The sequence below is a fragment of the Malaclemys terrapin genome, chromosome 4, assembly GCF_027887155.1.
Source record: "Malaclemys terrapin pileata isolate rMalTer1 chromosome 4, rMalTer1.hap1, whole genome shotgun sequence".
In the NCBI taxonomy this organism is placed as follows: Eukaryota; Metazoa; Chordata; order Testudines; family Emydidae; genus Malaclemys; species Malaclemys terrapin.
Window position 1 is genome coordinate 39,811,861 of NC_071508.1, and position 15,506 is coordinate 39,827,366.

At 46.1% G+C, this 15,506-nt stretch overlaps 2 protein-coding genes across 6 annotated transcripts in view; one reads left to right on the top strand and one right to left on the bottom strand.

Annotated features, from left to right (window-relative positions):
* The window catches only part of LMNTD2 (lamin tail domain containing 2), a 38,262-nt gene extending 32,118 nt beyond the window's left edge, over positions 1-6,144 (top strand). The window contains exons 10-12 of the mRNA XM_054025711.1: positions 242-390; positions 2,273-2,379; positions 4,779-6,144. Coding sequence (XP_053881686.1) covers positions 242-390; positions 2,273-2,379; positions 4,779-4,925 — 403 coding nt within the window. The 3' untranslated portion in view covers positions 4,926-6,144. The remainder of the gene's footprint in view (positions 1-241; positions 391-2,272; positions 2,380-4,778) is intronic.
* Positions 6,145-6,209: 65 nt separating this feature from the next.
* The window catches only part of LRRC56 (leucine rich repeat containing 56), a 114,907-nt gene continuing 105,610 nt past the window's right edge, over positions 6,210-15,506 (bottom strand). For all 5 annotated transcript variants that reach the window (XM_054025707.1, XM_054025705.1, XM_054025706.1 and 2 more), the window contains 5 exons: positions 14,344-14,408; positions 12,461-12,591; positions 11,046-11,233; positions 8,871-9,258; positions 6,210-7,770 (listed from right to left, as the gene is read on the bottom strand). In XM_054025707.1, the coding sequence (XP_053881682.1) occupies positions 7,578-7,770; positions 8,871-9,258; positions 11,046-11,233; positions 12,461-12,591; positions 14,344-14,408 (965 nt within the window). In that variant the 3' untranslated portion in view covers positions 6,210-7,577. The remainder of the gene's footprint in view (positions 7,771-8,870; positions 9,259-11,045; positions 11,234-12,460; positions 12,592-14,343; positions 14,409-15,506) is intronic.

Consider the following 15,506-nt stretch of genomic DNA (forward strand, 5'->3'; position numbering starts at 1 on the left):
GGCGAGATGCAGGCAGCAAAGCAGACAGAATATTGATCTGAGCTGATATTGCACATTTCAGAAAGGCTGGTGGTTCCCTGCAAATGAGTTTCCATACCAGTAGCTGATGGTTTGAAACATTCCCAGCAGTAAGACGAAGCCCCTGAATTGACTGAGACTGATGAAAAGTGTTAGTAACAGATTACTGATACCCAGCCAGCTTACGTGGTGCATCGTGAATGGGTCCTGTTTCTCCTCACAGGGACAGGAAGCACTTTCCTGTTGGCTCTTCAAACAGCAACAGTCGGGGAGATCCTTCAAAGGGCGGCAAGAGGAAAATCCAGCCTGCACCCAGAGAGACAGTTCACAAGACTGTCTCCTTCTCAGCCCAGAATTTACCTGCCATATCAGGTGTGTTGGTGCAGAGCAGCACAGTGCTACCTACCCTACAAAACAGTTTGGTACTAAACCAGCTCAGCCAATCCAGCACTGACCCTGGGTGTCAGGCGACCCGCATCCAGATGAGTTTGAATAAAACAATTTCATGTCGGTGGATACACGCAGTGAATCAGGTAGCCATGAAAAGGCTCCCCAACCCCCAGGGCTGACTGCAAAGTGCCTGTTCCCTGCTTTCAGCCTGTGTTTCCTCTGCCTCTGCCAGGCCCTCGCCCAGGTCTGGCATGTATAATCACCCCTTACCCACAACCCCACTGCAGGTTCAGAAAGAAGGCACACCTCAGACTGGCAATTGTTACATTCTCTTTACCATCAACAGCAAGAAGATCCTCCCGTGGCGTGTAGCGCTGCTGACTTCCCCGAACTCTGCCAGCTTTCAGCAGCTATGGGGGCTGGCTCACATTGGCAAAGTGAATGTACTCTTCCTTAGAGCGCTGAGCGTGTTCCACCGACGACCCAGCATAACCCTCCTGTGCCCTCCCACAGATCTCCAGCCCTCCGCCCTGCTGCACCTCCCCTGCCAGCTTTGGGACTCTCCCGCAGTCCCCCTGTGATGGCATGGAGGTCACTCCTGTGCATCCCTGGTTGGCTGAGCATGGCCCAGCTGGTGAGCCCCGCCTCACTTCCCTTCGCCTGGGTTATAAATGAGTCCAGACAGACCTATTACATCGAAGTGCACCCCCCTTTCCAAGGATCTCAGTTATTAACAAGAGCCAAAAGCACAAGCAGGAGCTTACTCAGATACACCCGGGGACATTCATTGTCTCAGGCTGAGTCCAGCCAGCAATCTCTGGCTCCTTCCTTCAGGAGACTCTGCGTCCCCACACCCAGGAGCAGTCTGTTTCTGGAACCCTTCCGGGTGTCTTCTCTGGGTGGCTCCTTTTCAGGACAGGCAGGAGTCTCCCCAGCTCTCCTCTTGGGAGCTAAGTGAGTTCTGGATTAGCATTACCCTGCCCTGCCCTTTCGGCAAGGCCCTGATCTCTTAAAGCTACAGTGATGGGATTTCCTCCCAGACACCCCTCAGTCTCAGCACTGCTTCCTCTCCATCCATATCCCCCATCAGAACCTTCTATAGATCTACTGGACTTCTCAGATCCTTAAGGACTAGGCCACCTGGTGGGGTGGGCTGACCACGAGGCATTATTGCCCTTAAGGGGAAGCAGGGCCGGCTCCAGGGTTTTTGCCACCCCAAGCGGCGCAAAAAAAAAAAAAAAAAAAAACGCGATCGCAATTGCGATCTGCAGCGGCAATTTGGCAGGAGGTCCTTTGCTCCGAGTGGGAGTGAGGGACTGTCTGCCGAATTGCTGCCGAATAGCTGGACGTGCTGCCCCTCTCCGGAGTGGCCGCCCCAAGCACCTGCTTGGCAAACTGGTGCCTGGAGCCGGCCCTGAGGGGAAAACTACCCTGTCACACACCCCCAAACAAACTCTTCAACCCAGCTCCCCATTCTGGTACACAGCAAGAATGTCAGGGTTTTATTCACCCAGCAGTGAGATGCAGCCACCTCTGGGGCAACGTAGGGCACTCATTTGGGACTCATTTGGGATACGCTTCCAAACCTATGTCTAGCCTTGGGGGAATAATGGGTGGAATTGTGAGGGGCCCCTGGCTCTTCCCACCTAGGACAGGCTGAAATGCTTGGCTGACATTTACTGCTTCTGCTTCCTGGGTGTGCACTCAGTGCGTAGCATACTGCGGCCCTGGCTTTGGTGGAGGCTTTTGGCATTACCTAATCTAAACAGCAAGTTAGGAAACTTCCCCGTGTCTCCTCACGATTCAAATGTGTTTTCATGAGAGCGCGCCTCTCCCACTGAAGTCTCTGGGGTTCTCTCTTCAGTGGCAGTCAAGGAGAAACGCTCTTCATCCAGCGAGGAGAAGGAGGAGGAAGAGGAGGATTTTGCTCCTCATGGAAGGCAGCCCCCAACTGCAGAGCCAAAACCCAGAGTAAGTAACTCTCTGGCAGTGCTGGACACAGAGGGAGGGGAGCTGTGTGGGAGGAGATGGGTTGTTTAAGGCGTATATTACGTCAGACAGAGCTGGAAATGGGAGGCAGGGCCTGGCTAGCCATTTGAAATCTGCACCCTCAGCTGGCTAGTCTATTGTTCTCCGTTAACCAGTGCATCCATCAGTCCCTGTGGCAGGGTCAGGGACTGTAGAGTGGGCAAAAGTCCCAGGATATTCATTGCTCCCCGGTGGCAAGCGTTGCCTGGGCCTGCTCATGTCCGTGAGGGGCACGAAGAAAGATACAGCGACTGTTAATACATTGCTGCAAGGTGCAATATGTCTATTATCTGTGACAGCGCCAGAGCATGACCTAGTCCCGGAATATGCAGGCTTTGCCAGCAGCAGATAAGCAGCCAGGACAGAGCAGCCTGTAATGAAGGCATCACAGCGAGGCAAGAGGAAAGAGGTGGCAGGAGGGAAGGGGTTGCTGTTGCTGCGCTCAGGAGGAAGCGCTGTAGGGAAACGAACAGACTCACAATGAGCAGCTTGTGTCCTGAGGAGCCTCAGCCGTCTGGCAGAAAATTCCTTCCCTTGGTGCTGATTTATTAACGGCTGGAGGGGGGGGGGGCAGTTCTTTCCCCCGTCTCCGGCTTAGACTGTAAATATCAATTTGGCAGCAAAGAGCAAATCCCATTAATTCTGAAAGATTCTTAAAGGCATCAGCAGTTCCTGTCCCGTTACAAGACTGAAGGGACCTGTCTGTGATTACTGGCATCCTAAACTGGGACTCTGCTGAGATTCATATGAAAAGTATGGGATAGGCCCCTTAGATCCGTCCGTTGCCCTGGGGGCCAGTGCACGATTCTAATCAGGGAACTAATACACAGAGAAATCCACAGCTAATCTCATTTCCCATTAGATCCAAATGAACCCCCCTCACATGCGTCCCATCCCACTTGACATTTCTTAGTAGATTGATAAGACAAGGCCCTGGATTTTTTTTTTGGCAGTTATAAAGCTGGAGGGTGTATTACACTAGCTAAATCCAGTGTCAGCTTCTGACCCCACAGCTCTGCTAGGACAGCTCAGCCCTGATGTGCAACAGCCTGTTCACTGTGCGAGCCCTGGAATCAGGGATTGATAATTGTACAGTGGTTTCTGCCACTTTGATGTGGCATCCGCTAGCAAGAGGGATGAGACCACCAATCTTCTTCCTTTGTATGTCAGGCTGTGATTACAAGTTTCCTCTCTTTAACTAGCCTTCCTGCTGTTACATTCTCACTGGCGTTATGCTGCTCTGCAGGTCTCATTACACATTAAACCCCATTGTACATATGCTTGCATGTAGTATTCAGGAGGCCAGGCCCCTGGGGAAGGATGTATTGAAGGCTGAGTGCGGAGTTCAGACCAGTAATAGAAAACTGTCCACTAAGCCCCAACAACTATTAATTGGATCTGCTGTCATCTGAGCTCCCCTTACCCCATTCTAGAATTAATTAGCATTTTCCCAGGGAGTGAAAAGTTAACTATGCCACATATGGAAGGAGGCAGTGTGGGCCCCTGGGAGTCAGCAGCCCTGACACTGGTCTGCTGTGAGACTTTGGGTAAGTCACATCACCTACCTCAGTTTCCCCATCTGTAAAATGGGGATAACAATGCTCACCCTCCTTTGTAAAGTACTTGGAGATCTGCAACTGCAAACCAATGTATGAGAGCTGGGTGTTATTTATGGAAGAGTGGGAGAATGGTTCATTTGTCTCCTGTGACACTGACTGGGAACATAGCCATTCGTGGGTCCAGGCAGACTAAGTGTGTCACCTCTGTGAAGCACAATCCCCCTCTTCTATACTCCTGAGGGTTTGCTCCTGACCTCCACTTTCCTGTAAGGTGACTGTAGCAGCAGGCTGAGAAAAGGGAAGCACAGTAAGATGGGCAACCACTTGTTTGTGTGTCCCCCCGAAGTTAAAATAATGACTCTGTGCCATCAGGATGCTGGATCGTGGATGTTTGGAGCGTCCATGTGGGATAATCTGTCCTCGTGCCATGCTGCGTCATGAGCCTCTGTCACAGCAGTATTTGTGCAGATGCATCATCGTGATGCAGCAATGTGACATAGTAAGGCCCGTAGTAAATTCATACTCCTGTCATTGTCCTCTAAGAGCAGCTTTCAAGCTGCAGGCAGACCCATCACAATGGACTAGGCTCTGAATTTCAGAGTAGAGGGGGCAACCCTAAGGCTCCTGGGAATAAAAAAATCCCTCCCATTAGAGAACATTGGACATGGATGAACTCCATAGTGGTGTTCACTAGAGCTTGAAAGGCAAACACCAGCCAAGTACCCAGTGGCACTCCCCATCTGCTATAACTTGCCGATTACTTACGATAACTTCGCCTTTCAGGTCTTCAAGACAGCTCTGGATACAACAATTCCTACGGTGGCACTGATAGGACAGAAGAGTGCTCGATCTAAATACGGCTTCAAGCACATGGCTTACCTACCTACCACTACTGACATGCAGCTTAGGAGATATTGTCCTGCTAGATGATGCATTGATTAATAGGTGACACAGGAAACTTGCACACGGGTTCTTAAATACATGCCATGCTGCTCCAGTGAATGTGCTGCCACTTGGCTTATTTCAGCAAGGGGAGAAGAGTCAGTAATGGGGGTGGGGGGGCTGTTTTGAGAGGATGTGCTACCCGCAAGGCTGTTATTTATCACTTGAGAACTCCACAAAGAGCAAAGTCAGGACACTGTAGGAAAGATAATTGTAGAGTGGCCTTTGGTGGCTCCAGTTCCCACCCTTCCAGTCAGGAGGCCCATGGTGAAGGCTAAGAGTAAGGTCTGCTGGTGATGTGTTCCTCATCTGACGACAGTAGAGTTACTGGGCAGGAGAGAAGGTCTCTATAACTGAGATGAATGACGACAAAGGTCAGAAATGGAAGGGATTGCTCCCACTGAGCCCACGAAGGCACTTCCCAAATGTCTTACTCTACTCATGTACAATGGTCCCTGTTAACTTACCAGTCCATGGACAAAAACATTACTGATCATTTCTCCCTGTCCCCCACCACAGGAATACAGTGGAGAGGCCCCTTGCATGATAATGGTACAGAACCAAGTCTTTGTTTTCCTGGAAAAGATCCCATAGCCATTTGCAGAAGTGGCTTCTAAATCGGTGACCAGTTTCTGTGCAGATCAGGCAGACAAACCCAGTTGCCTGATTTGCAAGCCCAAACCCCATTTATGCATGAGAATGTAGGATTCTGCACATATAAAGTCACAAGCACAAATTGAGAGAGTAGTTAGGGGCCATTTGGAGCAGGTGGTCCTAAATACCACTCACTTTTACAATAGTTTTTATAAGCAGGGCCTGATTTTCACAAGTGTTGAGCATCTGCAACTCCTACTGACTTCACCCAGGAGTGTGAGTGCGCAGCACTTCTGAAAATCAGGCCCTAACATTCTTCTCTCTTCTATCCTATTGAGCCACACTGTCCATTTGTTTTGTTCATGGTCAGTGACACTGGCATAGAGTCAATTTTAGATGCCAGTTTAACTACACAAGCACTTTGTTGGGCGATGACTGCCTGGAAATCCCTCCAACACTCATATGATTTTGGGGAACTGCTTGCCATTCAATACTTATTGTATCTGATCGATGGTTCCTTCTTATGCCCACTGAGAGAATGCGAACTTGGCTTCTGCTCACAACTATTTTGTAAGAGGAATGGCTATCAGAGCAGTGGGACCAAGTTGAAGGATTTGGGCTCTATGGTACAGCCTATTCCTTTCTTTATATTAGCAGTGAGGCAAAGGCAACAAACTATGCAAGGGCTGATTGCATAATTTAATGTATTATAAACTGTTTCCCAGAAAATATCTGTAACATATTAATTTGAAGGTAGAAAAAAATATAAGATTTTCTGATGCTTGGTTTGAGAACACCTGACATTGCTCAGATCATACACCGCAGTCCTTCTTACCTATATCACAGTGTGCAATCATTTAGATCAGCTCATAGTGCTTTACACCTTACCCCAACATAGAATAAATACCCTATGGAAAACAAGAACTGCTCCTTCCCTACCCACTTCATTGTTGCTGATGAATCACTTAAAATAATTAAGTCACATGAATTTGGAAAATGTAACTGATCTGAAAGAATAAACAGGGAATGTTTGATTCTGCATGTCTGTTTGCATGTCACCCATTTGCTCTGAAATGTCAGGGTGACAAAGTTTTCTAGGGAGCCAGCTGGACCCAATGAAACTTATTTACAAAGGTCGCTGGGTGAAATTCAGACTTGGGATGTCTAGCCATAGAACAGCAGTCCTGGGGAAGTGCTGAGAGTTCCTTCAGAGCAGAGACATGGCAGACTGACACACTGATGTTCCAATGAGTTGCATCTTCAGTATTCCTTCCCATAGCCATATAGCTGAGGGGAACAATGAAAGATTACAAACAGATCGAAGTGGTAAATGTCAGTGGGAGAATGGAAATTAGTGCTAAAATCAGACAGACTTCCTGCATGTTGGACTTCTGCTATCCCAGGTGAGTAGGGAACACACACACATCTGCAATACAATCATTTTAAACTGGTCTTTACAGCAATCCCCCCTCCACTCTCAGTTTCACTTGTGTGTTGAACATATAGGATCCACAGAGCGTATGCAATGAGCCTGTTTAGATGACAGCAGGCTGACACATGCATGAGTATTTGCGGGCTGAATGCAAGAGGGAAAACTGAGGGCCCTCAGGTGCCAGCTGCCAAGCACTGAGTCTAGGGGACTGCAAACTTTCACTTTCTTGTGGGGCATCACTGCAGGCTCCCTAGTAACATAGCTGGGGATTAATGCAGAGAAGCCAAGTGTGCCAAGTCTTGTCCCTTTCAGCACACAAAGACCATACAAATAGCTGCTTTTTATTTAATAAGAGGTTGATCAACTGTTGTGTTGCTTAGAAGGTGCTTTTTCAAACAAGCATTTCTGGCCAGCTGTAGCTTTAACTGAGACCAATCAAGCTGTTAGTTCAAACAGCTCTGCTTGTGCAGCTCTGTCAACGTATTCAGCTCTCATAAGAAGTCAGAACACAGCATCAGCGCTGCTGGTGCTAAGTGTGGGGAACACAAACTCCAACTGAGCACTGTGGGCTTGTCCGACTCGGCTCCAACATACACGGCTACTTGGGGTATTTTCTATGACTTTGGCGTCTTGCTCTGAGTAGCTGTTGAGACACTGGGCCTGCTTGGTAACCTCTGCAGGGCAGCCTTGGCAGTCAGAGGATGGACCACATTCCTCAGCGCAAACCTCTCTGGGGTTTTTGTGGATGAGCAGACAACTGGCTGGTGATGGTTGATCACTTTGGGGGGACTCCTATCCACAGTGGCTCTGAAGGGAAGAAAAAAATTGCTATTATGAAATGGCACAAATTGTTATGGGGAACTGAGTGAGCCCCCTGGACTCACCCAAGAACTGCACCAAGAACTTCCAGCACTGGGCACAACAGGAAGGTTGGCACAACAGGACTCTCTGAGGAGTCTACACTGCTACTTCAGTTAGTTTTGAGAACACTAGACTGCTCGCCAATTTCTGTAGATCTGCAGAGTCTCCATATGGATGAAGGACTGATAGAAAGGCTGATATTGGAGTTCTATCCTGAGAAGACAGATCAGGACACAATATGAAAATGTAATTTACTGGGTCTTTGGTTTTTTGGGTTATTTTTAACTCTTTCACTGTTGGCCCCCCTCATATCTGCTGTGTCATCATTGTCCACCAGCATTTCATAGGTAGGAATCCTCCCTTGCTGCACAGCAGATGTCTTTTACCTGGGTATAGCTGGAACACGGAGTAGCATGCAGGCAATTGAAGAGCTAGATTGTAAAGTGAAACTTTTGTCTGATTTAGAAAGTAGCTCACCCTCATTTGGAGTGACCCGAACAAACGGTACAAGGGACAGCTCCTGTGTTGGTACTATACCATAACTATTATGTTACCTGGAAATCAAAATTTCCACATTATGGGCAACTCCAAGTTTCAAATGAGCAATAAGATGCTGATATTACAATAGAAGGGTCCAATCACAACCAGCTTTGGTTTACATGACACCTATCTACTTTACGTCCACTTTTATTTTTAGAAACAACTTTTCTCCTGAACTTTCTTTTAAAGCAAATTACTGTAAATTTCAAGGAAAAAATGTGTATCTGATGTGACTAATATCGAGATTGAATGTTAGAAGTAACCAAGGTATGAGTAATGTAAGATCGTACTAGTTTAGTTTTGGAAGGACTAAATGATGCATAGGTCACCAAGATACCAAGCAGTGCTTTCTACAGAGTACATGGTAGATACCATCTAGCTAAGAGTTTGTACTCTGTGGTGTAATATACATCAGAGTCAACAGGGCTGCACCTTTTCTCCCCCAGTGAAGTCTTTTCTATGCTTACCAGAATTCCATAGAAAAGTCGCCTAACTAGCGAGCATACCTGACACTTGTTGATCCAACAGCTGCTGGTCCTGAAATAGGCCTCCTGGTTTGCCTTCCAACACTCTCGCTGGTCCAATACCTCCCTTCAGCTCTCAATGGCGAGGCCTCACGTGCAGCAGGTGTGCTGTGCAGAGTCAGAAGAGCAATCTCTTCACCCACAAGCTGGGCTGCGATTTCTGTGCTAACTCTTGATTGGGGATATTCCTTCAGTTGAGCTGCTTCTTTCTGGTTGGGCACTTTCAGACGTCTGACCCTGATGTCTCTCACTTTTGAGGGTCTAGCTGCAGCACCCTGCATGGATGCAGGTGAGGGGCACTTTGGAGGAGAAGGTACCAGAGAACGATTCAGACTAGCGGGCAACACACTTTCTTGGGCATGTGATGAATCTGAAACACAACAAGGAAGCACACTGATTTCCTGGTATGGCTAGTTCACCTAACTCTTAATGGGCCAATCCAATGATTACTGAAGTCACTGGAAAGACTGCTTTTCACTTCAATTGGCAGTGGATCAAGTGATGAGTCCCCTCAACTCCTGTTACTTCCAATAAGATTGGAGGCCTCTGAGCACTTCAGAGGAGTGCATCCCAATTCACTGATGTTTAAGGCACAAGAAAATTGAAGATCAAGGGATACTGAGTTTTACCAAACTCAGAAGTGCAAACAAGGCTCTCACGTTAGCATTAGAATAAGGGAAAGCACCTAAATGTTAAAAATATTTTTGTATATTCTTTTTACTGTTTATAGTTCAGCTCATATGATCCCCAGCTGTAACACACGTGAAAGGAGAAAAATCCTGATGATGATCTATGACTAAGCCCCTTCGTTTTCAGTTTAAACCGATTTTTACCGAAAAATTCGCAGGTTTTACAAAAAGTATTATTTTGTTTTTTTCTGATTTCCACCCTACTTTTGTATCATTCAAATATGTAAAAATAACTTGTTTTATTAGGAAAATACAATACATTGCATGAGATGTATGTATTACAATAATTCATTAGTCTGTGTGTATATGCAGAGCTGCCTGTTGAAGTAAGGCTATGTATGAGTCTAGTCTACAAACACACAGGCACGCACACAAGCTCTGAGGTGCGTGCCCATCTGAACGTACTGGTGAATCTCACGCCCACCACGTACACATTTCAAGCTGTTAGCAGATAATGGTTTAAAAATCTGATCCACTAAAATGGGAAGAAAACGAAAATCTCTATCAGAATATGTTTCAGAACACAAGGAAGTATTCAGAAGTGTTCAAAAAACAGGAGAAAAGGATGAAGTTGAGTGTATGTGCTGCAAATGGTGTGGCCCAATTATTAAATGAAAATATTTATAGGCTAATAGTTCTAAGTCCACAACAGTAAACTGTTTATTCAAATCAAAAGTTTTATTTGGGGATCTATTGTTTTCTTAAACTCACAGGTGGCATAGTGTTTTGAGTTCTCTTTTAGTTCTGCAGCAAACCACATTGATGAACGGAATTCAAAGCATTAATCTACTGAATACTTTTTTCCTTCTTTCCATCCACCAAAATGAACCCAAATATTTATCCAGAAAAATTATTAATAGTTTTTTGCACTGATTTTCACCTATTTTTGTTGTTGTGGTAATAAACACTGATAAATAAAATAAAAACTGAAAACAAAGAGCCCTATGTATGACACAGCAATGTTGTATATGTTTATCCTTAGAAAAATTCTATATATAGTAGAGATCCATTTGCTGCTGGCCATAAAAAGATTAAGCTATACCTAATTAACTGATGTACAGAATTTAGGCTAAAGACACAATCAAAAGAATGGCCTTTGGGTAATTGTGTTACTAAACCTCTGGGAGAGAAATACAGCCTTATATGTCCTAACTGAATGCAATTTATTATATTGCTTGGGTGACAAGAAAACACATTCCAATGTATTGCATCTCCAGTATTCCTTCTCATAGCCATGTAGTTGAGAGGAACAATGAATGATTACGTTCTTTCTTCAGCTATCCTTCGATGCGAGGAGGATGTCTGCCAAGGGGGTTCAGTGGTGGGTTTTAAAGTGGCTGTGGAGCCTAATTCATGCCCTCCAGATTTTCCCACAGAAGTGACAGGTGTAATCTTGGAGGAGAAACAGACAAAAGTAATACATGTCAACCCTTCCCTAGAAAGTGAGAAGGCTAAGTGAGACCAGTACCTGAGGAGGACTGGGAAAGACGGGACTGGCAGGAGGAATCTGGTGAAATCCTTTCAATTAGGTCCTTGTCATAAGTATCTCTTAGCTCATCCTCACAGCTGTCACTCAGGCATTCTTCATCTTCCTCCTCATCACTATGTATCTTCAGCACCTGGGGGGCCTTCTCCATCTGAATGATTTGCAGACACCTGACAAATGTTAAGCTACAGTTTTAGCTGACCCTCATTGTGCTATCTTAGAGGAGTGTACACATGAACTGTTCTGAGTACTGTACATGAATGTGGGGTCGCTGCTGTTAAGAGACAAATATAGGTAACGTGGATTTACATTCACCTGGATTGGCTTACCTTTCACATGCAAAAATGGGCTATGAATTAGGTACCTAAACTGCCTGTGTTTTATTATTTCAGATTCAGCCAACCTTTAATTAGCCAAGTGAAACATGACAGATTTAAAGGAAGGGCATCAGAGTCAAAATAAAGGCGTTTTTATCTCTAGGATAAGAGTCACCTCTCAGATCCATGGAGGAAGCTCAGCTCAATATTTTCTCCCATGGTGCATGGAATACCGGGGCAGAGAACTGCCATGCAGACCAGAGAAGAATTTTGCCTATAAAGTGGCCTGATCCAAAGCACACTGAAGTCAGTGAGAAAACTCCCATTTAGTTAGGCGAATGCCAACTGCTTTTGCAAATCCTGCCCGTACTGTCTAATGGAGAATACTGCTAGGACCAGTAATAACCTACCTACTGGTAAAAGAAAACACTTTAACTGCACCCTTTATCGCCCTTCCTGTGTAGAAGGAGAGTCCAGTTAACTGCAGGGCAACAATTTCCCACAGATCCCACACACACCTCACAACTTGCCACCAGCCACACAGAGGGCACTCCAGAGGTCAGGGATCTGCAAGTGGTGAGGGGATGGGAAGTAGCTGCTGGGCTGGGGGAGGAGTAGGAGAGCTAGGCATGGGTAGTGGCTGTGGAAGGAGGAGTCCATCTTTCCCTTTCTGCTTTATGGAGTTTTGCTAGGCTGTATTAATTTTCCTCTTCCCACCTGCCCCCTCAATAGGGATGTCCCTTTAAGGAGATTGCCAGGAAGTGGGCTGAGGGAGGGCTCACAGACCCAGAACCAGCATGAACATCTTGGCCTCCCCTAGGATCAACATGGACAATGCATCAGAGATTTCCTCCTCCTTTCTCACTCCCATGAGGTTTCCAGCAGAAGGGGCATCTAAGCGTGGAGTTTGCAAATAGATTCCACTGTGTTGTCTCTGCCTGCCTAGATATAAATTTACAAAATTAAAGGCAATTTCCCAAAACTACCACCAGGTGGCTGAAGAGTTCGCCTTATTATGGAGACGGAACACTGAGTCCCTGCTTTATTGTAAGATAATTTAGAATCATCCCAAACTCTTACTGGTTATGATGCTCTCTCCATGCCCTCAGTTCAGTAAAGACATCTTCCCGGCTTAGATCTTCAGCTTCTTCAGAGTCATAGGTGTGCTCCATCTTGGGACCAGGCATTTGGAAAGGGTTCATTGCTACAGACTAAAGAATAAAACTAAAAAAAGTCACCATTGATAACTTGGTATTTACTTTACCGCTCACCAATCTTTGCCAACAACTCTCCCTCTAGTGCAATTTCCAAACTCTGGGCATCAGAATTTTGATGCAACTTTTGATGTAACAGTTGGGTTTTCAGTTTATCTATGACCGTGTTCTTTATTTTGATATTTTTTTAAATTGTACTGAATATGATAATCCCAGCTACAACTGCTGTTAGGATACTACGTTTCTTATACATTCTGGGCTGGCTCCATAGTTTTTGCCGCTTCAAGCAAAAAGGCAAAAAAAAAAAAAAAAAGCCGTGATCGCGATCGGGAACTCTAACACCGCCGCTTCATTCTTCGGCGGCCAGTCCTTCCCTCTGACACAGACTGAGGGACCCGCCCCCGAATTGCCACTGAAGAGCCGGATGTGCCGCCCCCTTCCAGGGGCCGCCCCAAGCACCGGCTTGCTGGGCTGGTGCCTGGAGCCAGCCCTGTATACATTCACTCCAGAAACCCAGCACTGTGATGACTGGGAGAGTAATGACACGTTTAATTCTGGCCCCACAGATACGTAGCTCTAGGTACACTGACCTGAACCTGTAATAGCTACACCGACAGGCATTTCAGTAGGATGTGATGTGTAGCATATGATTATGATGCCCTTATACAGTCTGTGCTACGCCACACTATTATTAATTCTCATTGTTTTAATTAATTCCAAAAAGCTTCATTGATTGGGCAGGGTGGGGCAGAGAAAAGGGACACTTCAATTTCTCCCCCCCAATGATTTTTCTAATATTTGCTGTCAGGGATAACATATAAAATTATATACATTGTAGTGATCTATATTTCATGTAAGTGACATGGCCCCAATGCAGCAAAGCACATATAAAGTTAAGCACACGCTTACATGATTTGCTGAACCAGGGCCTACAAGGGTACGTCTATACTGCAATTAAATACCCATGGCTGGACCATGCCAGCTGACTCAGGTTCGTGGGGCTCAGGCTAAGGGCCTGTTTAATTGTGGTGTAGATGTTCAGGCACAGGCTGGAGGCCAGAATCTGCGACCTTTCCCCCTCCCAGAGCCTGGGCTCCAGCGTAAGCCAGAACCAAATCCTGTGGTCCTTACCTGTGCTTTGCTCAGGTCCCAGGGAAGTCGATGCAAGTTTTGTGAGTAAGGAATGCAGGATGTGGCATGTAATTTTCATGTGTTCTTTTACAGTCCATTGTTTTTAATTTTCTCTAGTGAAAGTAACGGTTCTCCCTACCGGTTGTTTCTCTCCTCTGTTTCTCATATACGATCACAGCTGATATCCGATAACTTTCTCATTAAATGACACAATTGGTTTGTTTTGGGTTGACACTTCCCTCCCAGCTCTCTCCAATCCCTCCCAGAACAGGAAGCCTGGAAGTCTCAGATTCATGACCCCCTCACCATTCTCTATGTATCTATTGATCTTCCAGCTCTCCAAGTTTCCTCTCCTGCCCTTCTCCATGCCTCATTTGGCCTTCCATATCTCCTGACTCAGCAGGACACTTAAGCACATGCTTATGCGCTTTGCTGAATCAGGGCCTTTAGATCCCCCCGCCTTCTCCAAGACTCATTGCTTTTGTATATAGTTTTCTGGACTATAGACTGGAGTGGAAATCCATAAAATACATTAGGGGTCTCAGCTTATCTCAGCAGAACTCATCTGATCTGGGTGTGTCAGGCAGGAATGGAAAGCACATAGGAAAGATAATGTACACCTAGCTTTTGTCTCCGTGCATGAAGGGCTTTGATAGGGTTCCCACATATAACTCGGCTGATTCCTAGCAAAAAGAAACAAAACAAAGCATTTCTCACCAGCTTTTGACACTTCTTACAGTTCTTAAATCAGTTTACAGTCCTGATGAGATTCTGTTCTCGAGGATATAACATGTTTCATTCATTGACTGTCTGGAGCTGGTCTCCATTTCCTTTGCTAAATGCGGAGTATCCAGCGCTAGCAAGGTGCTGCTTCATGGCTCTGGATGGCTTCACTGGCTCAGCTGGTACTGCTAAGCATTTGAACTATCTGCTTCAGAGAGCTGAGAAGGAACTGGTGTTTACTGGAAAGACAGCCTCAAAATACTGGGGCAAATGAACACAACCTGACACACCTAGTCAGCATCCGAAGAGCTGATTAGATTGCAGCACTCTGGCCTTCTCAGTGACAACTGACCAAGAAATCCTAGGGTGCCTTCAAAACTGGATCAAAACAGGACTCTGCCAGACATTTCCCATTCAGCTATCCTTGGGCATCCTGCCAGTGGCCCTCAGAAGCTCCTTTGTCTTCCCCTCAATTATAGCGGAGTGTCAGCTCTGCTACAGCTAATGTTAAGATCTCCTCACTCTCCAGCTCCTTTGGCATATCTACACTGTTGTCTGCTCTGAGAGGGGCTTGGACGGAGCTCTACATCCAAATCTCAGTCATCAGCAGTGAGCCTGAATTAGCCAGAAAAATTGCTGCAGAGTGACAAAGTCCTCCACTTCCTTCTGAGGGATGGTGCTGACTCTGCAGTATTCTCAGGAGGGAAGAGCCAACCACCAGGTTGCTGAGTACTGCGCTACAATTAGACCTCTAGGCTGGCCAGCAGGCCAGAAATTTTAAATCAGTGACGTGATCCCTCACACTGGGAGACGCAGCCCTGGAAACTAAGGATACAATCACTCACTCACAGCAATGATCCCTATAGGAATATAAGTATTGAGCTTGCATACCATGTACTCTGACCTTATGACCCCCTTGTGAAGGGGGCATGCAACACAGCTTCTGAACTCCAGACGTTCTGTAGGGACAATTTATCTTAGGACATTACTCCAGTGTTTTAACACAATGATATGTCCAAATAGTACCTGAGGGCAGACTGCTTAACAAATAGCAGGTG